The 27,369-nt window shown below is 40.8% G+C and overlaps 1 protein-coding gene and 1 long non-coding RNA gene across 2 annotated transcripts; one reads left to right on the top strand and one right to left on the bottom strand.

Moving 5' to 3' along the window:
* Positions 1-7,541: 7,541 nt before the first annotated feature.
* Positions 7,542-23,409, bottom strand: LOC134174108 (uncharacterized). Its single transcript, XR_009968508.1, has 3 exons — positions 22,779-23,409; positions 16,491-16,568; positions 7,542-7,948 (listed from the first exon to the last, which is right to left on the bottom strand). It is a non-coding gene; the product is annotated as an uncharacterized LOC134174108 (long non-coding RNA).
* A 1,344-nt stretch (positions 23,410-24,753) lies between these two features.
* Positions 24,754-26,691, top strand: ADRA2C (adrenoceptor alpha 2C). The gene has a single exon (XM_062638745.1). The coding sequence runs from the start codon at positions 24,768-24,770 to the stop codon at positions 26,103-26,105; it is 1,338 nt and encodes a 445-aa protein (XP_062494729.1). The 5' UTR covers positions 24,754-24,767; the 3' UTR covers positions 26,106-26,691.
* Positions 26,692-27,369: the final 678 nt, after the last annotated feature.

The raw sequence follows: 27,369 nt of genomic DNA on the forward strand, positions 1-27,369 counted from the left end.
GGATGTATATTAATATGTACTTTGGAGTAGTCTTAATTTTGAGTGACTAATTATTCAAAATCCCTATTCTGTAAAACAGCACCTTCCCTTTCCAGAGAAGTAAACAACCAATTTAGAAATCACAGTATTACGTATATATACATGCATATAATTACAGTTTAGCATTTTAGCAATCCCAGCGAGAAATAAGTTAGCATGACAGCCTGACAATAGACTTCAGTGGAGTTCAGAAAGCCTGCTCCCTTGCTACAGGGCTCTGCACTACAGTTTAAATTCTGCACGTTCTTAGCATGCCTCGTTATAGTATTATAGTAATACTGCAGAATAGTGCATTAAAGTGGTAAAATTAAGGGATAACCACTTGCAAGCTGGTCTAGTGTGAGGTGTCCCTGCCTGAGGCAGAGAAGCTGGAACTAGATAAACTTTAAGGTCCCTTCCAACCCAAACCATTCTAGAATTTTATGATTGCAAGAGTGCTATTGATGAAGACCATTCAGAGTGCTGCAGCAAACGTAGACCTTGTCTGTACGTGCACAGGGATGTCATATGCAATAGACTGTCCTCCAATTATTTTTAAAAAGAGGTTCTCTTTGGATTTTCATGCAATGGCTACTAAGAGGAGCCTACTTGACAGGAGAAAGCACCTAGGAGGGGTACTGGAGACTTAGAGTCCTTAGAGGGAAACTGCTGGGGAACAAGAGATAGCAGTCCCTCAGTACTGAAATGTTAGCCTTCTGTGTCATGTAACTACTGAAAGTCTTTTGGTCTCCAAAGCCTTTAATGACCTTCTTTCTCTTGGAATGTCAAGCTTCTCGGGGTCTGAGCATGATAAAGCACCTTGCTTTAATCCTTGAAATGATAATTTTCATTTCAAGGCAACAGTTGGTTTAAAGATGATGCTGCTGCTAGTGATGGTTTTGATGTAATTATCAGAGCTGGATTGACTCAAAATGCCAATTTATCCAAATAGTTCGGAAGAGGCTTATATGTTTGAAAGATATTCTGTTTATTCCAGCTATATCTGCTGGTCTAATGACATATTATTTCTCTTTAAAACCTTGTGCTCTTTGTATTATAGACCTTGACTGCTATGAGAAATCTCCATGCTGGAGAATTACAAAACTTAGCTGGCCAAGCTTATACATCTTTGAACATATCTTTGCTTTTGAGCAGGAGGTTAAAATAATTGGTATCCAGAAGCTCCTTCCACTCTATATCAATCCCTGACTATACAAGGCTTAAACCTGGTAGGTTTGAAATTTGCCGGTTTTAAGTCTTTGTAATGAGGGATCTGATCAAATAAATCAGTTCTGGTATTCAAAATTCAAATTCAGTTCAAAACTGATCAGTTATAAAAGGCAGATTCTCAAAAAGCTAATAGGAAATATGAAGCAACATGAGTTGAGCTGCCAAGGATGTTGTGAGATTCCTTTTAACAACCTTGGGCTTCCCAGATGGAGAATAGATTTCCAACTGGATGCAGTTTTCTAGCAGTTTTGCCTTCAAAAGAGGAGATGAATAGAGAAATGCAGGGAAGTAGATACATTCAGTTCAAAGAATACACAGAACATGCACAAATATAATAGAATATGCAGAATCATGGCTTGAAGAGGTACCTCTGTCATATGTCTAATGTCTCAGACTAGAACAGGTTTGGGTACAGAAGGCAGTGATGTATTTATGGCTATATAACATGCATGTGTGTTTGGGGTGGTGGTTGGACAAAGAGTTTAATCGGAGTTTGGGGTTTTATTTCTACAACGAGTACATACGCTATCTTCAACTGCAACACCTATTTGAATTTCCAAAACAGAAGAAAAAAAACAAATTTAAGTTACATTTGAAGGAAATTTATAGTCAATTTCAAGTATGCATTTTCTAAGCTGAAAATAAAAGATCTTTTACACCACTGGAGTTGAAAGGGAGCTTTCACTTTCTGCAAGCATTTTGGAGTTTAATACTGTGTGTTTATAATATATCCATATCATATTTAGCATTCACTTTAATGGTTCAAATATTTCCTTAATTGAAAAACAACTCCAGTGCAATAAGCGTAGTTGAGATTTTTTTACTTTAAATAATGTTTTGCTTCATCTAAAATTAATGATGACAAGTGAGGGCTTATTTATATAGTAGAGTGTAATTAAAAATGATGCACTGATGTGGGTTATTCTCTATGGCCCTGATCGTGCAAATACACATGAGATTAACTTTATGCAAAACAGTTTTTACACTAAATTCCACAGAAATCTTCAAGCATATAAAAAGGCTCAGAAGAAGAAGTTTTTTTAAAAATTAAGTTACATACAGACACGTCCTAGTGCTCAGGATGTTCTGTAGCATTCATATTGCTCCTACTGAACCTCTTTGCCTGCTCAGCATCAGTAAGAGTCAGTATTTGGTATTCTTAGTTCATAGAAAGAAAACCAAATATTACCTCTCCAGCAAGGACAGGAGCCGAACTGGGGGGATCAGTGGATGATTTTTTGTTAACCACGATTAATTGCTACAGTGGCTTTGATTTAATTTAGGTTAAACAGACTGAAATTCAGTCCAATTTTGCCAACCCAATTCAGAACCTTGCAAAGTGAAGATTTCACTCAGCTCAAACTCCAAATGCCTCATGTGAAAAAAAAATATAGAAATCGAATGTCAGAAATTTACAGATCTTGGCTCACAACTTCTTGTAGTGTAAATCAATTTGGCCTAGAATTTATTTGATGAAATATGCCTCCTGACAGTCTGTGTAGGTGATTGAAGCTACAGAAACATTTATATCTGAAAATATGAGCTGCCAAAGAGAATCAGTTTTAAAATTATGTCCATAAACTGCAGTAGGATTTACTCAGGGGATGCCATCTGCTGAGGATATTAGCAATTTTTAGGCCTTCTGTAATGACCTTTTTCTGATGCACCTCTAGCAGTCTGTATCATATACAGAACCAGATGTTGAATCCCATGTGGTGTGATGTACGAACTCTGAGCTAGAAGGCATGAACCAGTGCCAGTCTACTGAGACTTACTGGTTGGGAACCATCAACCATAGGTTTATCTAAATGGCTTTGAACAGTGCGAAACACTCAAGAGACCAGGCACAACTCGTATGACTATCTCCATCACACCATGTAGATGTGACATGTCCTCAGCTGCCTAGACCTAATGGTCTGTGCTGGATGTTTGGGGTTTTGCATGTCAATTCCCTCCCTGGTTTCTCTGTACAAACATGATGGACGATGAGAGGGACCTGTTTTAGATGACAGGACTTTTAAAAATGTATCTGATTATAACTGTTTTAATTATATTTATAAAGTCATAGGCTTAACAGGAGAAACATGACTGATTCCCATGACTTAACATGTTTAATAGGAAACATTACTGATACCCTTCTTAACTTGAAGAAAAAGACCTACACAACATATTTTTTCATTCACCGCACACTTAGTTTGAGCAAACATTTCCTGAGGCCTTATTCTGGACCAGTGAGCATGAATAAGCACCATAGTGCTTTTGCTAAATGACCAGACTAATATAGCATCAGTATAGTTAATGCATCATTTGTCATAGTCACAAAGATGGAAAATACTTTCATGCATTTGTTTTTATTTGGGTACTGCATACTTTCAGCCGCCATACTCAGCAGGAAACCTAAGATTATTAGAGCACAAGCAATCTTTGGACTCGAGATAAAATCTGAAGATGTCTCTATCATATGTTGTGATCAGAAAACTAAACTCCTTGCAGCTACTTTAAAACAAAACTGTGCACCTTCATCAGTCTTATTTTGAAAATATCATATTATTCATCAAGATTTATGAGCTTTGGTTTGTGTATCAGTTAGGTCTAGAATCTCATTCCCTTCATGTGTCTGCACATTATTTCAACCCATGGCAAATTCTACACTAATGACACATTCAAGAATGTCATTAGAGAATGGTCATATCCATGGCAGACACAAATATTGAAGAGACAGAGGACAAATAAAAATGATGTGCATTTTCAGAAAAGCCCAAGCACATCCAGCCACACCTACATAAACACATTACTCACACGAATCAGTGAACAGGTCAGGAATAGCAGCACTTAAAACACATCAGAAATACAGTGAAATTAATAAAAAGGATTCCATTGATTTCTGTGAGCTTTTCATGAGGCATACCTGCAAATTATGCAACAGAGATTTAACCAGCAAGTTCTTCATGGGCATTAAAATACAGCTGCTTTCTTAAATTAAAGAACCTTCCTCTTTATTTACTGCTTGAGAGGAGTGAGGATGCTGGGTGCTGCAGTAGCCCAGCCCATGTGGTTTGAGCTATGAAGATGCTTTCTGTGCTTGTCTCCTTCTTGCATTTCAGTATTGCCCAGCACATCTATTTGGAGCAGAATTAAGTGTTTGCTCTCAAAGCAAAGCCCAAGGAACGCAGAGGGAATGAAAGGGTCAGCAGGACTCTGCTCTGAGAAGCAACTGTGCAGTGCCTGCTGCTGTTTTTTCCTATTCCATCCCACAGCTTCTATATTAAAGTTATTCGACTTCAACCTTTCACTTTGTTGGGTGTGTGATGTGTGGGTGCTCGTTTATGATGGAGTTACAGATAAATCCATTTTCAGGTGTAATTCCTTCACTTCAGACCATTGTTTTAGCTTTATCATCCATTTCTCCTCATCTCAACTTTTTTTACTAGGGTTCTTTCCAGTTTCCCAGTCTACCGCACTACCTTCAGTTCACGGCTAAAAAGCAAACCATTCTTCTTACACTGCTCTGTCCTTCAGATGATGGGTTCACAGGAAATCCTATAACCTGAAAAAGTTATTTTAACTTTTTGGAAGACCTATTCTGTTGTTTACATACCTCATTGCAATTCCTGTCTGCCTTGTGGGCTGCATGTACTGGATGTACAACAGCACATTACTAATACCTTAGATATTGCAGAAAGATTTGTTTGCTTAGGCTTCTTTGTTGCATCTGAAATCATTTATTGATGCCAAATGCTAACCCAGAGATTAACATTTGTTAAGAACTTCCTGGGCCTGACTGGTAAAATGATTAAGGAAAAGAAAAGATGTTTTATGATGCTGCAGAAAATGCAAATCTTCATTTTAGCAGTTCTAAGATCTAAAGCTGAAAAGAAATAACATTTTAAATGGCCAAATTGAATGAACTGAAAACTGCACCATCCAGAAAACATTCCGTCTGACTCCCAATTGACATCTTAACTAAATAATTTTAGTAAACAAATAAGAAACAGAATTGAAAAGAGACAGATTGAAGGGGAATGAAAATGTCTGTATGAATGCTGAATCCCATAGTTTTGTCAGTTACAGCTGATATCAGAGAAATGTGATAATTACCAAGTAAATCTCATACTCATCATGACTGGAAGGTCTTTAATGCTGGCAAAACAACTGCTGATCTTCCTCAATCAACTTCCACATTGCAGGAGAAGGGTGATATTTTTCATCTTTGGGTTATTATACAGTTATTTCATTGCCACCTTGATTTCTCTTTTCTAATCCATTGATGAAGTAACTATCCTACGAATACTGTGATTTAGCGCCATGTCAGTATGCAAGTGATGGAGCGCTATGGCCCCTTACAGCAGAGCCTTCCACTCCATTTGGTGTGTTTAATCATCTGGCCTATGTTCATGAAGTCTTTTTAATTTAGTTCCTGCTTTCTAAAACAACTTACTGTAACATTTCAAGGTTTGTTTCATTAATTGAAACATGAGGTACTATTGACTACAGGCTGGCAGATAACCTGTCTACATTTTTAACTGACTTTCTCATGAAACTAGCAACATCCTTCGATGTTGCTCCTGAGATTATCATTTACAACATTTAATATAAGGTTTTTTCACAAGTGAAAAGTGAGATTTCTCTCAATCTCTTAGCTGTTCATCTCTGCCCTGACAATTCATATTCCATTTATATATATATGTAAAGGATGATGCCTGACAAAGAGAGTGGATAATTGTAGTTGTTTAGCATGATGGCTTGTGTTATATATTTCTGGTTTTCACCTAGGATAGTGTATACCATATAGAGATTTTTCTTTCCTAAAATTAATGGATGTACTTGAGTCTCTTTATACTCATTTCTTTCAAGCTCACACAAAAACATTTTAGACCAAAAGAAAGCTGGGGCTTCTGGGGCTTGTCATGAGTGCAAGACTGCAAAGGCCTGATCCAGTAGTCCTGAAATGGAAAGGTTTCTCACTGACTTCAATAGCCATGCTTACAGCAACATGGCCCCATGGAAGTGACCTAAAAGTTTTTGTCAAACAGCATATTGCTTTTCCTCTCAGAAAAATGCTAGTCAGATCTTCTAGGAACAGAGACCATCCCTGCATCCCCATGGGAAAAGACAGAGTCACGGCTGCGCATGTCCCAACAGAACAAATGCACCTACACCTACACTTACACCTACACTATGGCTGCCATAGCTGTCATCGTTCTACACTGGAGCTGCAGGTATGAGGCTGATCCCCAGCAGGAATTGAAGCAAAGTTTGCCAGTAAAGCATTGCAGTTAAACTGTACAGTGGTTCAGAGGCAGAGTGAAAGAGTGTGGGAGGAATAAAGAACAGTTCTTTAATGGGGAGGGATTGGCTGCTCCCTTCATCATCAAGCCAGATGCAATATATTCTGCTCTCAACTGTTTTAGTACCTCAATAGATCAAACCTATCAACCTTTGCTTTTACTGGAGCTCTTTGATAGAATTATACTTTTTAATTGTATATTTAATGCCTGACCAGTGAGAAAGACAAAAAGAACAAGTTCACTGCTTCTCACTACCTTCCTCAATGAAGCTGATGAAGATTTTTCCTATCTTTGTGCTTTAAAAATTACTTAATAAATCTTTACAGACTGAGGAACAGTAAAAGCTCTAGTGCTCTTTTAGGCAGAAAAACCCAATATATAGGAGGATAAATAATTTAATACATCTCACCTCACTAAATAATGTTAGCACACATTTCAGAGAAATGTTGATGTGAAAATCAACACAGACATATTAAAATATTAAACAAAATTTGCCTGATATATTTATTTATTTTTATGCTTTCCACATGTTTAAATAAAAGTACTTTCAGGGCATAATCTGTATGTCAGTAATACAGGAAAGAGGTAATCAGGACACCTATATCAACATTGTTTCTACTTCGAGCTGATAGTGAACAGAAGTAGTGCAAACACATAGTTCTTTCAATTTATCCTATGTATAGCAAAAATGAGTTTTTATACAAGATGTTACAGTGAATATATACTGAGGGAGTAGCATTTTTTTTCAATGGTTTCTGCAGATTAAAAGGTTGACTTAACTATGCATTGCTAGGGTATCATTCTTAAAAAATCAAATATTTACCTAGAAGTTGCCATATTTTAGATCTGGATTTACTGAACAACCCTCAATTTTAGGTGCAAAGACAAAAAATCATCATATTTAAGATCCAGATTTAGTGAACAACCCTCCATTTTAGATGCCAAGACAAAAATAATCATATTTTCCAGTGTAATACCTACTAAAATAGCCATGATTTCAGAGATTATTAATATGTGTGATCTCATTTTAAAGTTTTAACTCATTTTAACTACTAAAATGTTTTTGAAAAGCTTTTTCGATAGATTTTGGTGAACAACATAAAGAAGGAAAACACACTTCAGTCTTTCAGACACTTTCAAATTGAATCAGAATCAGAAAACTGTTGCATTTTATTTCCACATATTCCCTCACTAATAATATCATTCCACCTTCTTCCTGTGATCGCTTGTGAATTCACATATTCACATCAAATTGCACACAGTCTAAATTTTGGGGTTTCAGTGTGGCTTTTTTCCTCAATTCGGAAAGGAAAGGAGGCTGGGAATTCAGTGCCAGTAAAACCCATTTCCTCCTATGCCTGTGGGGTATTCCAGACCACCTTTCCTCCCTCCAGACTGCTACCTGCCAAAACCTGTGAGCAAGCGGAAGGAAGGGAATTTTCAGTTCCCTTGCTGACAGTCTTCTCTCAAAAAGTAGCTCAGCCAGACGACTAAAGGCAAGTAAGCAAATCTTTCTAAGTAACATCTGGGAAAGCCAAGGTAGAAGAAGTCCTGATACCACATCTTACATTAATGATCACTGCATTAAAAAAAAAAAAAAAAAATAAAAAAGACTGAGGCAAACAACAGAACTCAAAATAGTACCTTATGATGCATGAAACAAAATTATTATTAGTCTGACATAAGAATTTACATAAGACAAAAAAAAAGCCTCCACCAGAGAATCAACCATATATCTTAAAACTTCAAAGCACAGCTAGAAATAAATTGACAGACCAGTCTTTGATTCTAACAAGGGGCTATAGCCCACCATCATTTATAGGCAAGCAGAGTTAGACAAATGTTCTCATAGAAATTAAACAATGCTATTTTTTTTTTCAGGAAAATATTGATTTCCATACTGTTTCTCCTGAAGGAAATCATGAAAATAAAACATCTTTATAATACTAAACCAAATACATTTGAATATTTCAAAGAAGATACACAAATTGTGGGCTTGAGGCCTGATTCATTTGCCTAAATTTTAACAACATAGGCCTAAACAATACTGATGCACCTGAAGGTTAAGTAGGGTTTGCCATGTGTCCTGGGTTCAGCAGTAGCAGTCATTTTTCCCCTTCTTGGTAGCTGGTGCAGTCCAATGTTTTGACTTTCAGCTCGGGAACAGAGCTGATAACAAGCGATGTTTTGGTTTGGCCAAGGACTTTTGTGAGCCTCATGCTCTTAAGACATTGACCCAAACTGACCAAAGAGGTTTAAGCCCAGGATGTAACTGGGAAGCCAAAAGACTGCCAGCTTGGTCGGGCTGTTATCGGTCGGCTGGTGGTGAGATGATGTATTCTCTTCCCTTGTTATTTCCTTTATCATTATTATCATTGGTGGTAGCAGTAGTGATTTGTGTTATACCTTAGTTACTAAACTGTTCTTATCTCAACCCATGGGAGTTGCATTCTTTTCGATTCTCCTCGCCGTCCCTCCGAGAGCAGGGGGAGGGCAAGAAAAGGGGGGGAAGTGAGCGAACGAATTACCTGACTGGGTTTAAACCGCGACACCATGCATCTCCATTGGTACTAGATATCTAGATTTAGGCAACTGAACCAAGCCTTTTTGTCTTATCATACTTTAAGATTGTCGTGGTTTAAGCCCAGCTGGCAACCCAAAACCATGCAGCCGCTCTCTCACTCCCCCCCTTTTTGGCCTCCCCCTGCTCCTGGAGGGCTGGGGAGGAGAATCGAAAGAATGTAACACCCATAGGCTGAGATAAGAACAGTCCAGTAACCAAGGTATAACACAAAACCACTACTGCTACCACCAATAATAATAATGATAACGGAAATAACAAGGGAAGAGAATACAACTGCTCACCACCCTTCCGACCGATACCCAGCCTGACCCCAGCAGTGATCTAGCCCTTCCGGGTAACTGCCCCCAGTTTATACAGTGGGCATGGTGTGCTGTGAACTGGAATACCTCTTTGGTTAGTTTGAGTCAGGTGTCCTGTCTCTGCTTCCTGCCGTCTTCCCCTCCTCCCTGGCAGAGCATGAGACTCAGAAAGTCCTTGGTCAGACTAAACATTACTAAGCAACACTTAAAAACATCGGTGTTATCAGCTTTGTTCCCAGGCTGAAAGTCAAAAACGCAGCACTGCACTAGCTACTAAGGAGAAAAATGACTGCTACTGCTGAACCCAGAACAAAGATGAAGCAAACAATTGAAAAATGTCAAAATAGCCTTTAGGATCAACATTCAAAATATTAACTCATCTGTGGAAAATAAGTGCTTTCCATTAGTGAGGTGACTTTTTTAATACAGTCAGCTGAGACCCAGTCCATTACAAGATTAGAGATTAACCATAATCATACTCTTTGAATAAGACACTTGGACAGTCAGGACCAGACTAAATACATATGCTTATAGAAGGAAAATATCTCTTACTATCAAAAATACTATAAAGACATTACATGGTTACATCTAGATTTATTTGTCTTGGCTGTGATGTTTTTTCTTTCTCTTGAAGAAGTAAACTGCCCTGATTACTTTTAAAGAAATCTTTCCTCTTAATGACTCCACATTTAAAACATCTTTTCCAGTAAATGCAACCATCAAGGGATTTTCTGCAGATTGCAGGGGACATTAAAATGTCAATAATTAAACACTGCAGGAATAAGAATTTTGAATTAAAATGGCTTATACCTGCTTTTTATCTTCAAAGTATTTTGAAATGAACTTCCAATAACTTCAGGGGAGTTCTTTTGATCATCCATTTTTAAAATGAATGCAGGAGATGCATAAAAAGGATTATTTTCTTTTACCCCAAGAAATACTGGAGTTCCAGGAACAGCTTATTTGTGCTTATTTATTCTGATTGTCAATTTTGAGATGCTTTATATTGTGAAAACAAAGCTTGGTGTAGAAGAAATTGATGAATATAGGATTCCTCTACCACATTGATTAGATTTATTCACATTAGAAATGCATTGCTTTGTTTGTTAGTCAATATCCATTCTCCTGAAACTTCAGATTTTATTACTTGATGAATTCCACAATCATAGAGTTTTGAAATCCAGCAGTACTGCAAACTCCTAAAACAAATGTTTTCTTCACCTTTTGTTATGAGGATCAAATACTGAAGTTATTAGATTATCATTACATTTTCTTCAAGGTATTGAAATAGTGAAGTGCAGCCCACTGGCATTTTTAGCGTTTTGTTCATTCAATACCCTCCTTGTGACTTTCAAAATAAGACAGAGTGGGACATATTCAACTGAAATTCACTGCCAGATTCTTGAACCATGCCTACTAATACACTTAACTGGCTTATCATGGCTATTCTAAAATATTTCTTCCTATTCCTTTAAATGGAGCATATAGATCTTTATATATGTGTCAACAGTGAGAAGCATTTGAAATACACTAATATAGTATGCCAGGAATAAAGCAGCACTACCTACAGTAAAACATATATATTAGAAATAAAAAGAGACATGGCATCAAAAAGGGCAATGTGACTTCTGCTTTTATCAGTGAATGTAAAACATGGGTAAGCATTTTTCATTTCAGTAGCAATCAATTCATAAATATAGAGACATGCATCACTAGCATTTGCAAACAAACATAGCCTCTTTTCCAAGAGCTGAGAACCTCAAGTGCAGTGAATGATGCTTTTCATATTCCAGTTCAATATATCTTATATTTATTTTGTACTTGCTTTCAAAGTAAATTAGGACTGCAATACTATTTATGTAGGTCTCCAAAATATTTTTCATATAAGTGCATGCCGAGTCACACAAGCTGATATTTTTGTCTGCTCTCAAAATGGTTCCATAAGTCTCAAAGCTATAAAAGAAGGTAACAATCCAGTATATATTTTATCAGCACCTGATTATTCACAAGACTTTTTTAATCATACAGTCACAGCAGAGGCCACTTCTTCTTCATATACATATGGCTGATCAAATACGTATGGCAGTCACTGATTCTGATTGGAAAGCCTGAATTAAAAATGTCCTCTGTTGCAACCTGGATCATTAAGGGACAGTTTCCAACAGTGGACAAATCAGTGTAAACCTGATTGTACTGTTCTTTTCTGGGAATTATACGAGTACAGCTGGCTGACCTATCCACTGTTACATCTCTTCAGTTCTCTCCTTTTGTCCGTAAAATAAATCTGTCTCACATTCTACCAAAATTAAGATATATTTCCTGATCCTCGTGTTTCCAGTGGTCAAGTGTCTCTGGAAGTTTTCTTCTCATTTAGTCAATAGTAAATTGGGTGGTATTTAGGGCTTCCAAATACTTTCCAGTTTACTAACCTTTAGCACTACACTAAGGAGAAATGTTTGCTGCTTTGTTGCTCAGTAATGCTTTCTGCTACGAAACAAAAGCTTGGACCTTCACCATCCAAACAAAAAAAAGAGGCATTTCCTTCTCTGGACCTCAGGTCCCAGGCTGAGCTCCTGACCATGCAGCAGTATACCAACAGCTTTGCTGCAGCTTAGGGACCAGGAAACTGCCCTAAACATATTCTCCAGCTCATTTGGCACAAAGCAGGGTGCCATGGCCCTGCTATGCCTCCTGCCTCAGAAGGAACATGTGTATACATGCCTTGAGGAGCAGGAACTGGGTGACAGCAGAGGCACATCAGACAGCACACCAGAAAGGCCCAGGATGTTTTCAGCAGAAAATCACCACAGGCAACATTACCACATGGAAGCATACAAAGCGCTTTTCTCTCCTGTCACTTGCTGTAGTATAAACCAGGATGAATCCTGTGGAGCATAGTCAATTTAGGCTGGTATTAACCTGGAACAAACATCTATATCTAGCCTCTTTATGTATACGGACAGACAGGGCTTTGTTGTTGTAATTGTTTTGTTGGGTTTTTTTTAAAGATGTAAGTTGCATAAATTTCATAATCATTTCCTCTGTCTATAATGGCTGCAATCTGCAGTTCAAGAAGATTCCTAATTAATATTAATTCCCAGCCTGTGCACAGTGTTTTGGCAAATAATTAAGTCTGAAGGGATGGCCAAACACACTGATCTTCAAATTTTGAACAATTTAATTACAGGCTTGCTTTCTGTGTGGAGCTGCATAAGCTATGAGTTTAGTAGAGAGTATCGGTGTGGTCCTGTTACAGGCGCTATCTCTTGAGCAAACAGCAGAGTCCTCAGCAGGCTGGAGAGCAGGCAGCCCAGGCCTTCTGCCTAAAACCATTTGATTTAAATTTTGATCTAAATGAAATCCAAACTGTCAGATTATGTGAGTGATTGTTTACTTAGAGGCTGCTCTGTCAGACTGCTGAGTTTGCTGTAAATACCTTCCTATGAGAAGCTGGCTAACAACTGAAAGCAGAAAGTAGACACTCAAAAGCAGGAATACTTTAAATTTTAAATGAGTCCATCAATAAAGAAACTTCCTTTATCACAGATTTACAGAGTAATTTTGCATGACTATGCACAAGAGAAATTGCCCTTTTTAGTCTTTTAGAAATTCAGCCCTTTGTTAGATATGTTTGAATTTATTTATTTTACTCATTAAGTTAGAGTGGCTAACGTTAAGGCCACCTTCAAAAACAAGTTACTGTTCTAGAAAGGAGGAAACATCTCCTGTCCCAGCCTGTCATTCATTAGATGTTCCTCTGATGCCAGGTAATGGGACCTTCACTGATAGGGGCGCTCTGAACCCTTTAGTCACTCTCTTAATACATGTTCCAAAGAAAGTTAATATTAGTAAAATGGCTGTTATATATCTCACCCAATTGCTTCTGCCCAGTCAAAGGTGTCAAAACAAACTGATCAAAGTACCAGAAGGAACAAGACTTCTAACTTGTCAGTCCCTGCCCATGGCAGGGGGGTTGGAACTAGATGATCTTAAGGTCCTTTCCAACCCTAACTATTCTATGATTCTATGACTTAACTGATAGAGAATGATAATACAGTTAAATAGTTAAGTGTGAAATGGTAAGTAACAAATGCTATATAAATGATTAAATGTGTTTTCACAGGTGTTTCAGGAAACCCTTACTTGTAAACTCTTTACTTATAACCTAACCTTAATTGTGGTGGATAAAAGCCAAGATTTGCACCTGCTGGAATTGCTTAATATAAACAGCATGAACCAGAACATCTGACTGGGGTGATCATGTTTAAAGATCAAGAGAGGGAATAAAAAGAAAAAAAAATCTATGCTGCACTGGTATTTCCTCACAGGATATTCTCTGCACTGTCTCAGCATGTTTCCCTACTTTGGTATCCAAAATATTAGCTATGCACATAATTTAACCATTGGAAGAAGAATTGATCTTGAATAGCAGCAATAAGCATGTGTATCTATCTGATCCGTGCTGACACTCCCAGACCTTACACTTGACTCTGGCTCACGGCAACATCATTAAACAACAGTACTCCCCAGAGAGCTCAGGCGTGCTTCAATGGGGATGCTAGCTCTAGGAGGGCAATGTTAAGAGAAATATATGTCTCAGATGTCCCTCCGCAGTGGACACCAAACTGTGGTTGAACAGGAATGTGAATCTGTTTCAGAGGAGGTGCAGTTGACAAATGCCACAGGTATTTAGTCTGTTTCTTGTGTTGGTATTTAATGTTTATGCTGGTACACTTCCAGTAAACATCCACACCTACCTAGAGGTCTTTACAGCACTGAGCTCTGAACAAGGCATTTGTGATCCATAAGTACTGATGTCAATTCAAGAGTTGTTAAATTTCATTTCTGCATAGTATAAATAAAATTTCTTCAGTATGAATGTTTTCTTTATACAGCTTATAGTTAATTTGTATGGCTTCTGTGTTTTTATTTTCAAGACTGAAAGATTGTTAAAGTTAGCTGAATCTACAGCTATGACAAGCAAGTAGAATACAAATAAGGGAATGTTAAATATTGTGCTAAACCAGCTTCCATTTCCAATACTTGCTGTAACTTAAATGATCAAAGACTGGTAACAGATACTATAGGTTTCTGATTGATTATGGTCTTCCTATTGCTAATTGATTATTTCAGTGGGTTACCGCTTTCTGATCTCCCGAATGTTCTGTAAACTTAAAATCAGCATTGCCTTTGCATGACAGATATATAGCGGGCTACAGTACGTGCTCTTACTCCTGCTATGAATCTTTTTTGAGTTAAACGCTTCTTATTTGGAAAAGCCCACGTTCACCACATTCAGTAGATAAGTTGTTACTAAAGGAACACTGCAATTTTGACATGTTTTACCTAATATTCTTGGAAATCAACATTAGCCTCAATACAAATGTGGAGTATAACCTACCGGACACTGCAGGTGTTGAAAAAATGGATACGATCGGAAAAAAAAACACAGCATATGAGTCCATATTCCTCAGATGTTTTGTGAAGAGCGGATGGAAGTAGCATCTTCATCCCTTCCTCCCTTGCTTCCTCTCTTCCTCCCTTGCTTCCTCTCTCCACCTCTTCCTTGCTTCATCTTTCTTACTGGCAAACATGAGTAAGAATGAGTAAAATGAATTAAGAATTAATTTTATGACACATTTTTTCTGCTTTGAAAGATGCTTCTAATGAGCCATTTTCACTTAAAAACTTTGCTGACACTTAGTGATTTATTGATATTTACTGATTTACCATTTCTAAATATAAGGCTCCATTCATCAAAACACAGAAGGACATGCATAAGTTTAATTACATGTTTGAGTTGAAAACCAAACCAGACAGTAAAATGTCAAATGCATCTCTTTGACCTGCAGGTGATTCTCCAGTGGACTGCATAAAGTGTACTGACAGATACTGCTATAGCAGGGAAGTAATGCCTGCTAGAAGTCACTGCTCCCAACTCATTCTCAATGGTGGGCTCCTTTCTGGAATATAATACAGGATGTAAATAGTCTCAAGTCATCAAACAAGTGAAATATTACAATGCATACAGAGTATCAGAATTCTTGGCAATAATCTAAGTGCATGTGTGAAAATTACTAATATCTAATATCAAGCTGGGACAAATGAATATGATAAGAAAAACAATAATGTTCTTTACAGGGCTTTTACTGGTCCTTACTAGCAAGGTCCAACATGACATCAACAATGTGTTGACTTGACAGATACAAATAGTGTATGTACAGTCAAGGCCCACTTGATAGTAGTGAAAAGGCTTCTTGGTTGTATTGCCCTTTTTGGTGGAGGGACACTATTCCTTCAAATTAAATACATGAAGAAATTCTGGATCTTCTCTGACACCATTACTAGAAGTCTAGTCTCCAACCCTAACTATTCTATGATTCTATGATTCTAAGTCAGGTAGCTCTTTTCGGTATATGATGAAATTCACAGACACTGGGGACATATAAACATCAATGATACATAACCACCACGAAAATTAAAAATATATCAGGAAAATATTACAAGAGAGATTAATATATATAAAAGAAGGATGAATATAAAAGGGATGATTTTCAATTGTAACATTCAAATAAGCTTTCAGCTGTAGCAAAAGCTGTATTTGACATTATACAAAAAGAATGGAAAGCCATTTGTAAATTTTATATTAATATAGCAGAGATTGTTCTTTATTAAAACTAGGAAAGAGTGGATTAGCAATGCCACATGGGATGCTATTACAGAAAAAAGGCAGAATAAGTTAAATCTACTCAATACATTAAGGCCAGAAAAATAAACAAAGAAAAAGGGAATATAGGAATAAAGATAAAACAGTAAAAAGATTAGCCAAAAAAAAAAAAAAATTAAAGAGGCTCTCTTGATAGACAGGAACTGAAAGCAGAACGGCAGCACTGAAGTGACACATGAGAAAATTTTATCAAACTGTTTGAAGTCTTACTGGAGATTTTAAGCCACAGCAAGGAAAGTGCAGTAAGGAGTAGTGACTGGAAATCATGAATGTCAACTTATTCTAGGGGTACAAAAGAACAGAAAGGCAGAACACCTCCCAGGCAAAATTGCAAGAAAAAACACCTTATTTTCCTAGTGAAATATGGCAGAACTCGATGCCTGTCTTGAAAGAATCAAATCTTCATGAGCTTGAAGCACCCTCTGAAAGACAGAAGAATGCTAAATTAACAAATACAATTCAAATCACTATAGTATACATATGAGGAAATAAAAAGGACAACATGACGTTTGGACATGTCCCTAAGGTTTCATGTGAAGCAGAAATTGGAGCACCTCCCATATGAAGACAGGCTGAGGAAGTTGGGGCTGTTCAGCCTGGAGAAGAGAAGGCTGCGTGGAGACCTCATAGCAGCCTTCCAGTGTCTGAAGGGGGCCTATAGGGATGCTGGGGAGGGACTCTTGATTAGGGACTGTAGTGATAGGACAAGGGGTAATGGGTTAAAACTTAAACAGGGGAAGTTTAGATTGGATGTAAGGAGGAAATTCTTTCCTGTTAGGGTGGTGAGGCACTGGAATGGGTTGTTCAGGAATGTTGTGAATGCTCCATCCCTGGCAGTGTTCAAGACCAGGTTGGACGAGGCCTTGGGTGATATGGTTTAGTGTGAGGTGTCCCTGCCCATGGCAGGGGGGTTGGAACTAGATGATCTTAAGGTCCTTTCCAACCCTAATGATTCTGTGATTCTATGAATCTGTTCTTGTTCCCATAGAAAGTCTTTGGTGCAGTCAACTATACTGCTTTGAAGTTGTCACTCATAGCAGACTTGGGAAACATGACAACATTTGCTCTCATTCATCTTGTGCAGACACAGTCTTCCTCTTACAAAGCACCACAGAGCAGTGTACAAGATGGTAGATGCCTCTTCTCCCAGACTGCATGAGGTTTGATGATTGATTATCATGGCAGTTAATACCAGCCTTTGAAATTCCTTGGATAGTGATTCAAAAAATTAAGATGTATGCCATGAAGTAGATACAGCTGGGAGGTGATGAACCATGGTGCCAAAGACTGCATCATCTACTCCCCCACCCTTCATTGCAATGGCTTCTGTTACTTGATCATTACTGTGGAAATGGGTATTTCAATATAAATGAAGAGGGCAGAGATGTAAGGATTTCCAGCCAAAATCTGTCCTAACTAAATCAGTTGAAAATCTGTCATAAGAAAGCTTCTTACACTTATGCCAAGCAGGCCCCACAGCTAATAAATTAGAGGTAGGCAATGTCACAGATGATAAATTATCTACACAGAATTTTCTCTATTTAGAAGCTGAAGCTCATACAAACTTGCAAAACCTAAATCAGAATGCAAATAAATGCATGCTTAACATAAGTTCAGAACAATAAACTACTTCCCATACACATTACTGTGCAGAAGTCTTGCATGATTAAAAAAAACACTGAAATTAAGGGGAAGAGTCCTCAAATGCAGTGCAGAGTCCTAGAAAAATAATGCACTCATCCTGTGCAAATGGCATAGCTATCAGTACAGGTGTCTGTAAAGGCTATTTAAAGTACCAACTTAATAAATAAGAAATGAAGAAGCCTTAAAATGAATACAGATAATGGAAACAGTACAAATAGGGAAAAAGAAGAGAGGGGACAGATCTATTTTTCATGACTCTCCAGTAACAGGGAGAATCAAACAAATACTTCTGTGGTAGGTTTGGTTCAAAAGGGCTGAATTAATGGTGCTCTGCAACACAGTTATGGTTGATGTGATTCTATTACAAAAGCAAAAAAGACTTCCAGAAATGAGCCAGACAGGATATGGCTGACTAAGATTATTTGACTTCTGTTTCATGGTCTTACCAACAACAATGACACCGTTTAGTAAAAGCTTGAAAAAGGGTTACAAATATATCAGAGAAGAAAATTGCATTAGGGAGCTGAACCAATAACTTTCTTCATTCAATTTTAGCTCAAGCATAATGCTAACTTCAACTCCATGATTAAGTTTTGGTTCTGCATCGAGGAAAAAATAATGAATAAACTGGCTTTGGTTTGGTCTTGATATCTTAATTGTCAATGAAATATTCTTTCACACAGAAGAATGAGTTTGAAACAGTCTCATTTCAATCAAAATTTTCTCCTTCACTGGATACTGTAATAAAAAAATAATAGCTGAAAAAGATGTCAAAGTCCAAAAGTTGCTTTAAAAAAGAAAAAGTGGTTTTGAAAGCCATTTAATTTCCATATTTCTGATGAAATATTTCAAATATTCACAAATAAATATAAATTCTTGTGGTATTATTTCCCCAAGCATTCTTTCCCATTTTGTGGAAAGCTTTAAATATTTTTTTTAGGATTTAAAATGACGCTGTGATTAATTTTTTGGTGGTTAGTCAACAAAGCAAGAACTCAACTGGTCCAAATCACATTTTCAAAGAAAAGGTCAGCTGATGCCTAGATGTACAAAACAGTCCAATTATCCTGTGTCAAAGGAAAAATGATCAGGTGCTGTCATGAAAACTACAATGGAAGCAGGTTGACACTTACGTTTTTTGAGAATTTGGTTCCTTTTCTGCAAACTAAAAGTTTACCCTCATTTCTTTCAGTATTTCTTTACAGGTTAATGTCCGTTTAGTGCTATAGAATTTCACAATAGTTCCCTTGATAACAGTATTTACTTCTTGAAAGACCTGAACTCTCCTCCAAAGTAACTGTTTCCTTATATTTAGTCTCTTTCTTTCAAGATCCGGAACAGGCTACTTCACTATCCTATTTTGCTATCACAGGGTTTGTACTGCAGCTTATCTATTTAACTACTTACAGAGATTTCAGCTGACCTGTTCTATTTGATCATGGCATCCTGAGCAGATTTATAATGCAAATTGTGTCTCAGAAAGTATATAGATGTACAAAATGTTTCGTCAGCAGACAGTTTCTAGTACATTTGATAAGACTGCATAATTTTGCCTATTGACGTAAAGCTTAGTTTGAGAGATTAAAAAGAACTTCCAAATGTATAATAAATCCAGCTGGCCTATAAATCTTTTTGTTTATCCAAGACATATTTTCAAAGTCACAATGGGGGAAGTAAGGACCCCAGGTCCCACTGAAAATCAAATACCATTCCCTTTATTAAGAAAGCTGACATATTCCCTCCATAAATCATAATGTTGCTCTTCTGTGGAGGGAGGGATTATTAAAAATAAAGTGCAGTGAAGAGCATTTAATAGCATAGTTACAATTGTGATGACTTAAAGATATAAAGTATAAGATGACAGGTTTGTATGGGGACATAGTATTTTCCACTAACTCATCTGATATGTTTAGGAGTTAAAAATAGACAGGCTTTCAAGCACACAAGTTCTTCAGATCTTGAACAGAAGAGACAAAACATGTTCGGAAGTGCAAAGCACCTAGAACACTTTTTACTGCTAAATCTGTGTTTGTGCAAGCATGGCATGACAACGCTATTCAAAGCAGATGTTCAGATGTTCTTATACAACCTAGCAGAAGTCTAAAGATCTGGATGTCAGCAGGAAACTTTCCACCAACTTCAGTGGTTGGGTTGAGATCACCTTTGGTAATTGTCCCTGAGTTTGGACGTGACTTCTTGAAGCCACAACTGGCCAGTCTCCCAGTGACAGCTTTTGGATTTCCCAAGATATAAAACCAGGTGAAGGTCATGGGTCTGGCCAATAGTGTCTTCTGGTAGCCCAAACTGAACTAAAGGTCAGTCCAGTTTGAGAATCCAAGTAAAAACCAACAGGAATTAGAGACAACAATCAGTCAGAAACAGTTCTGCTCCTTCAGGATCTTCTCAGCCTGCTGTGATGGCCGGTTTGTATTGGGATGCTGGAAGAGGGAACCGAAGCAGCAGTGACAGCATACAGGTAGATTGGTATAACACCGTATCTACTGGATTACTTCAGGAAGTGTGGTCTTGGGTCAGTTTAAGCCAGGACCATCTTACTGCCTAGAAGAGCCTCATACAGCCTCTAAACCGCTTTATTTTTTTTAATGAGATCCTGTTAGCACCTACCAAGCATGAGCTCAAATGAGCACATTTAATTTATCTGCTGTCATTTACCCTGCTCCTACCTTTGTCAGTAGACTAAGCAGATTTTTATGAGGGTAGATTTTTTGTATCTGTGCCCATGCTCCATATACATGATCTGGGGCGACATATGGCTATTTAAGCAAACTGAATCTCAGTTACATACATAAAAACTTAAAAGTTACTTCCCTGGCTTCAGTGGAGTTGAATACCAAATTGTTTCAGCTTCAGAGTACAACTTCAGTGCTAAAAAAACAACAAAAAATGTGGATATTTTGCTCCAAATTTCTTTTTTAATTCTTTTTTTAAATCCCAATTGGCATTTCCTTATTAGAAATGCCAAGTAATAGCTCAGACATTTTGCTTGTCTCATTCTTTTTGTTATGAAACTTTTGCATTGACTTACTTTGAGCAAAGATAAGTCTTCAAAAGCTTCAGCTCTTTTAACCTGAAGCCCGAAATCATTAGCTGAAAGTTTATTTCAACTTCAAGTTCACACAACTTTAAGACATACTTGGTCAGTCTGACTTCATAATTACCCTCGTAAGGGAATTAAATATTGTGGGTCTTATATACCCCTTTTTGACAGTTAGTTCCTGAATCCCAAATGTTCATGTGATTTTTGAGTTTGTATTTATTGTATTTTAATCCCAGATGAAACCAGTTAGATCATACATTCCTGCTTTCTCCTTAATGCCAGTCATACAAAAGGTTACACTTGTCTACTCATTTTATGGATACCATTATGAAATTTTCAAATGTGAAGAATTGACCACAAATATTTAAGAAGCTGCTTCAGTGGCTATTCAGGTTTCATGCTAGAAATGTGCCATTTACTTCCTGTTTGAACTTTACTAACCTCAACATCTATTCATTTAGCCATCTTGTGGTTTTCTAAGCTTTTTTGAAGAGGCCTCTTTATCAGATTAATTGTATATTTAGGAGGACTTGAGGGGGCATCAGATTTCTATTTCCTTTTGTTATATATGTTACACTTTGGTTGTTCAGGTGATTACTGCCTCTGCATTTCACTCTTATCAGAGCTTGTTACCTGACACAGTTTAGTTCCAACATTATCGCCTTTGTCTTCCAGGTGCAGGTACAATGTGTTTATTCACAGAATCATAGAACGGTTTGAGCTGGAAGAGACCTTAAAAATTGTCTAGATCCAACCTCATGTGCCATAGGCACCTTCCACTAGACCACGTTGCTCCAAGCTTCCTCCAACCTGGCCTTGAACACTGCCAGGCATGGAGCAGCCACAGCTTCTCTGGGCACCCTGTGTCAGTGCCCCAACACCCTCACAGGGAAGAATTTTTTTCCTAATATTTAATCTAAATCTCCCATCTTTCAGTTTAAAGCCATCACTCCCTGTCCTATAACTACATGCCCATGTAAAAAGTTCCTCCCCACCTTTCCTGTAGGCCCCTTTAGGTAATGGAAGGCTCCTATAAGGTCTCCCCAGAGCCTTCTCCCGTCTGAAGAACTCCAACTCTCCCAGCCTGTCTTCATAGGAGAGGGGCTCCAGTTCTCTGATCATCTGGTTAATTAGTCTTCAAATGTAAAAAAAAAACAAACAAACAAAAAAAAAACAACCTTCAGACTAAATTGCTTACAAAACAGATTAATTAGATCATAATCTCTGGAGGAATTTTCATGCCTATCACAGCTAAGCATATTCACCCTTCATACTCCAGACCATGTACCTACACAGAGAACAGAGGAGCCAGTGCTGGTTGCACTAAAAAGATATCTGGAATCAGAGTATCCCTTATCATCCCACAAAGCCTCAGGCTGTTGTATTTCAACTTGTGCACCATTAAAATATCAAGTATTTTATTATTTTAAATGTTACACAGAGAAAGAGAAGTGCTCTGGAGTGCATTTGCCTTCACTACTCCCAATTTTGTGTTATAAATATAAACCTGGCAGTAAGAAGCAGAACATGTACCAGACTGTGACTCTCCCAAGACCTAGGGATACTGCATTTCTGGGTCCAGATGGGGCACAGGAGGGAGGCATAAACCAAATGCTCAGACTGTGAATGCCCACAGGCAAAACATCAGGTTCCTCTAGAAGTCAGGAGGGTGAGGATGAAGGAGTTTAGGCATCTCCAAAACTAAGTACTAGCCATGGAATCCAGTCAGCCTGTGGTTTTCAGCACCGCTGCATGCTGCAAGTTCTGCTGTAGATATCTACCACTTTACTGTATCTTTTACACTGTCACAATGGGGAAAAACACTCATCCCCTGAAAGCCAGTAACACTGCCACACAGCATAAAAGGAATGCATTATTCTGGATGAAAAGTGAATTAATTGGCTGTGGATGAATTCATATTCTGGCTCACCTTAAATGAACACAGCTAATCCAGTGGTTAGGGTTATGCTACTGTTGTTAGGATTATATAAGCACAGGCTTTTTGCAGTGTGGCACAAGAAAAGCAAGCGCAGCAGCAAAGAGACCAGTGGGACAGTCCTTGCTTTGAAGACCTTGTGATCCAGGCAGTAAGATGTGCTCCCAGAAGAGGCACGCTGTGTATGTGGCTGTTCTCTTTACATTCCTGTAACCCTCACCTAAGTGTACCACAGGCAATATCCAGAGGAAGACCTAGGGACCGGTAGCAGTAGAGAGAGCAGGTGGAAGAAGAGGCTTAACAAGAGACAACATATCCTCCAGCACAGGGCAGTGGCTTTTCTCAGGATCACATACCACCACAGACCCGGACTACACTGAAATGACTTCTACCCTCCAGTAGGCAGGTTCAGCTGAAGAAAGAGGCATGAAAGTGGCCGTGGCTTTATTTTTATTGTCACTTCTCAAATTTTGCATCCAAAGGAAGGTAACATAAGCACAGGGCCATCAGTGAAGGAGCTCTGAAGATGTGCTCCTCACAGCAGGCACGTAAGATGGATGGGGATGCAGCAAGCGCATGCCCCACTCCCCTTCTGCTTTCCTCTGTGGAAAGGGGCAGTGAGCTAGCCATATCCTGCTCTGATTATCTCTGGCTACTGATAGATCAAGCTCTCCTGTACCTCCAGAGAAAGTCCAGAAACCCAAACAGTGGAAATACCACCCTAAGTTCGCTCAGTGCTTCCCATATTATCGAGGTTTCTCTGCTCTCATGACTACAGCCAAACGTCCCAAAGATTTTCCCCGCTGCTTCCCTCCCAGGCCAGCACTCTGCCGGTGCGGGCTTGAACGGGAGAACCGTGGTGGGGGGGAGCGGGCTTTACCCTGGCGAGCAGCTACCCTACATCTGTGCTTAAACACGGCTCTACAGCCCCGCCAGGAGCAGCCGGGTCCCCGCTGCCCGCGGTCCCCTCAGGGCGGCGCGGCCCCTCAGGTAACGGCTGCACCTCACGCGGGTGGACAAGGCCGCCCCCTAGCGCGCCAGGCCGGCACCGCACAGCGAGCACCCTCGCCGCACGCCCGGGAGGTGAGCCCGCCGCCGCTCCCCACAGCACCGGCAGCTTCCACCCGCCGGGGCGGGCTCCGCCAGGGCCGCTTCCCCTCACAGCTGGCGCCGCGGAGAGAACAAGCACCTGCCCAGCCACCAAGAGGGGTAAGGAGCTGCGCTGAGTGGCGGGGAGCACCGCGCCGCCGCTCCTCCCTGAGACCGCCGTGGGACAGCGCCGCAGCGGGGAGGAGAAGGCGTCCGGGCTGGGTGCCGGGGCGGCAGAAGGGGCGGCGGTAGCGGTGGGGCGGCAGCAGCAGCCGGGGCGTTTTTCCGCCCGCCGGGGTGCTCCACGGAGGCGGGCGGGTGCGGCGGCTTCACCTGTCGGCACTGAGCATGCGCGCGGCGGTGGGGCACACCGCCGATTGGGAGCGCGATGCGAGTCTAGGACGGAGCCGCTGGGCAGCAGCGACTTGGCGCCGTCGCGCCGCCGGAGAGGGGCCGCCGGGGGCCGCTCTCCATGGGATTAGATGCCGCTGCTGCTGCTGCCGCCGCCTCGGACCCTGCTCCCTGCGAGGATCCAGCTCCCGCCCCCGACTCCCGTTGGCTGGGGGGTTCTTTCCCGGAGCTGCAGGCTGCCTTGAGCCGGGCATGACCGGGCGGGTGACGGGGGCAAGCCGTACCTCGCTGCCCCCTCGTCGGGGACCGGGCGGAGGTAGCGCTGCCGGGCTCCCTGCCGCGCCGGGGCGGTGCTGCCCGGCCCTGCCCTGAGGGTCCGGCGGGGCAGAAGCGGGCGGCTCTGCCGCTGGAGCCGCTCTGCGAGGCGGCTGTTGGACCGTTGGCGGGGAACCATGAGGGCAGCGGGGCGGCGGCGGCGGGGCGGCGGGGCGGGGCGGGGGCTCCGCCGGGCTCTCTAGGACTCCGACGCCCCGCACACCCACCATGGATCTGCTGCTGGTGGTGAACACGAGCCTGGGCTCCCCCAACGAGTCCCTGGCGCTGCCGCCTTCCTCGCCGTCCTCTTCCGATCTCCTGCAGCCGCCCTCCCCGTACTCCCCGGCGGCCGTGGCCAGCCTGGCGGCGGTGGTGGGCTTCCTCATTGTCTTCACCATCGTGGGCAACGTGCTGGTGGTGATAGCTGTGCTCACCAGCCGGGCACTGAGAGCACCCCAGAACCTCTTCTTGGTGTCCCTGGCCAGCGCGGACATCCTGGTGGCTACCCTGGTCATGCCTTTCTCCTTAGCCAACGAGCTTATGAATTATTGGTACTTCGGCAAGACTTGGTGTAACATTTACCTGGCGCTGGATGTGCTCTTCTGCACCTCCTCCATCGTCCACCTGTGTGCCATCAGCCTCGACAGGTATTGGTCGGTCACACAGGCGGTGGAGTACAACCTCAAAAGGACCCCCCGGCGGATCAAGGCCATCATCCTCACTGTCTGGCTCATTTCAGCTGTCATCTCCTTCCCTCCATTGATCTCCATGTACCGGGACCCCGAGGGAGACAGTTTTCCCCAGTGCAAGCTGAACGATGAGACATGGTACATCCTTTCTTCTTGCATTGGCTCTTTCTTTGCCCCCTGCCTCATCATGGTGTTGGTCTACATCCGCATCTACCGCGTGGCCAAGCTACGGACCAGGACCCTCTCTGAGAAGCGTACAATGCCAGAGGGGTCCTCCCAGACTGAGAATGGCTTGAGCCGCGTTGCTGGTGGTTGCACATCCGTGAGGATGAAGCTGGGAGAGAATGGACATTATTCAGTGCCCCACTGGCGCAAAGCCTCTGAACTGGAGGACATTGAGCTGGAGGAGAGCAGCACCTCAGAGAGTAGACGGAGGCGGAGCCGGGAGGAGCATCCCCGCAAAAGCAGCAAGAGCCAGTCCTTCTCCTACTCATACTCCTCCAAGCACTCTAGTAGCCGTCTGTCCCGCGCTAGCAATCGCTCCATGCAGTTATTCTCATATCGCCGTCGCCGGAAGCGTAGCAGCATCTGCCGTAAGAAAGTCACCCAAGCCCGGGAGAAACGCTTCACTTTCGTGTTGGCCGTGGTCATGGGGGTCTTTGTAGTTTGCTGGTTCCCTTTTTTCTTCAGCTACAGCCTCTATGGTATTTGCCGGGAGGCGTGTGAGGTCCCTGAGACTCTCTTCAAGTTCTTCTTCTGGATTGGGTATTGCAATAGCTCCCTGAACCCAGTCATCTACACCATCTTCAACCAGGACTTTCGCAGATCCTTTAAACACATTCTTTTTAAGAAGAAGAAGAAGAACTTCTGGCATTGAGCTGGAGGGATGGATTTGCCTTGAGCAGGAGTATAGTTAAAAGAGGAGAAGGCTCTATGCTGACAAAGAAGGGAGGGAAGAGAACATGGGATTTGGGCTCGCCCCCTTGGTGGAGCAGAGTGGTGCTGTGGGGTATAGAGATAGAGCCAGGGAGGCTGAGGGCATTCACAATGGTACAGAATGGTGCTGGCGTGTGAATGGGTAAAAGGGAAGGGGAGTGGTTGTCTTTGAACCCTGATGGAGGGCATGGGGAGTCCACAGAGGAAAATAGGCTGACACTGATTTTGGGAGGCAGTGAGCTTTTACAGGATCTGGAATTTTGTGGGAAAACAAGCAGAGACATCAGGAGGAAAGGATTAAGTGGCAGTGGTGATGAAGATTTGAGTATTTATAAATAGAGCAGCTGGGTCCTGTCTCGTCCCAGTAAGAAATTAGCTTTTACTGCTTATGTGGGCAAAGAAAGTGCAAAGTACCAGGCACTGGCAGTTTTTTGAGTTACAAAAGGATTTAAATGTTTGCCAAAAAAAAAAAAAGTCCTAAAGAACAATCCAAACTCTTTTCTAAATAAACCTTTGTACTGTTAAAACCTTCTGAATGATGATTTTACACAGGGCTTAAGTCAAACAGAAAGCATGGGGGTTTCTTTTCTTTGGAGGGGTCTTTGCGTGTAGAGCTGGATGGGAAACTTTCTATCTTACCATAGTTTTTGATTGGTCAGTGGGACAAACCTGTGAGTTTTGCATGTCTTCGTGAAATATGAAAAGGAGCACATGCACCTTATGACCTTACTTCTCCCTCTTGGATTGCCAGGCAGTAAGATCCATCTCAGATCAGTGTCCTAAGCACCTTGGTGTCCTGAAGCAGGTAGTGGGGGAAAACAAAAATCATTGTTGTGAACTCACCTAATATTTTCTGAGTTAAAATAAAAAAATTCAGATTTCCAACCAGCTCAACTTGCATGTGTCTTGGGGAACTTCCCCCCCTGCCCTCTCTTTTTAGGTTCCCCTCAAAAGGCTTATCTCAGGGGCTGGGTGCGTGCTGCTCTCATCCTCAGACAGGCAGTTGGAGGCAGTCTGCTATGTAGATTTGAAGAGGAGGAGCAATCACCACACCACTAAGGTCTTTAAATCCTTCTTATTTACAGTCTAGAACAACTAAATCCTTTGTATTTATTTTTTTAATGAGAAGCATACATTGCAGATTGTCAGTGGTGTATGAGAACAGATTTCAAAAGAAGGTGCAGCTGTTCCAAACCTTTAATATT

This window comes from Pezoporus occidentalis, unplaced genomic scaffold, assembly GCF_034315485.1.
Source record: "Pezoporus occidentalis ecotype Australia unplaced genomic scaffold, CSIRO_AGI_Poc_V1 ctg58, whole genome shotgun sequence".
Lineage (NCBI taxonomy): Eukaryota > Metazoa > Chordata > Aves > Psittaciformes > Psittacidae > Pezoporus > Pezoporus occidentalis.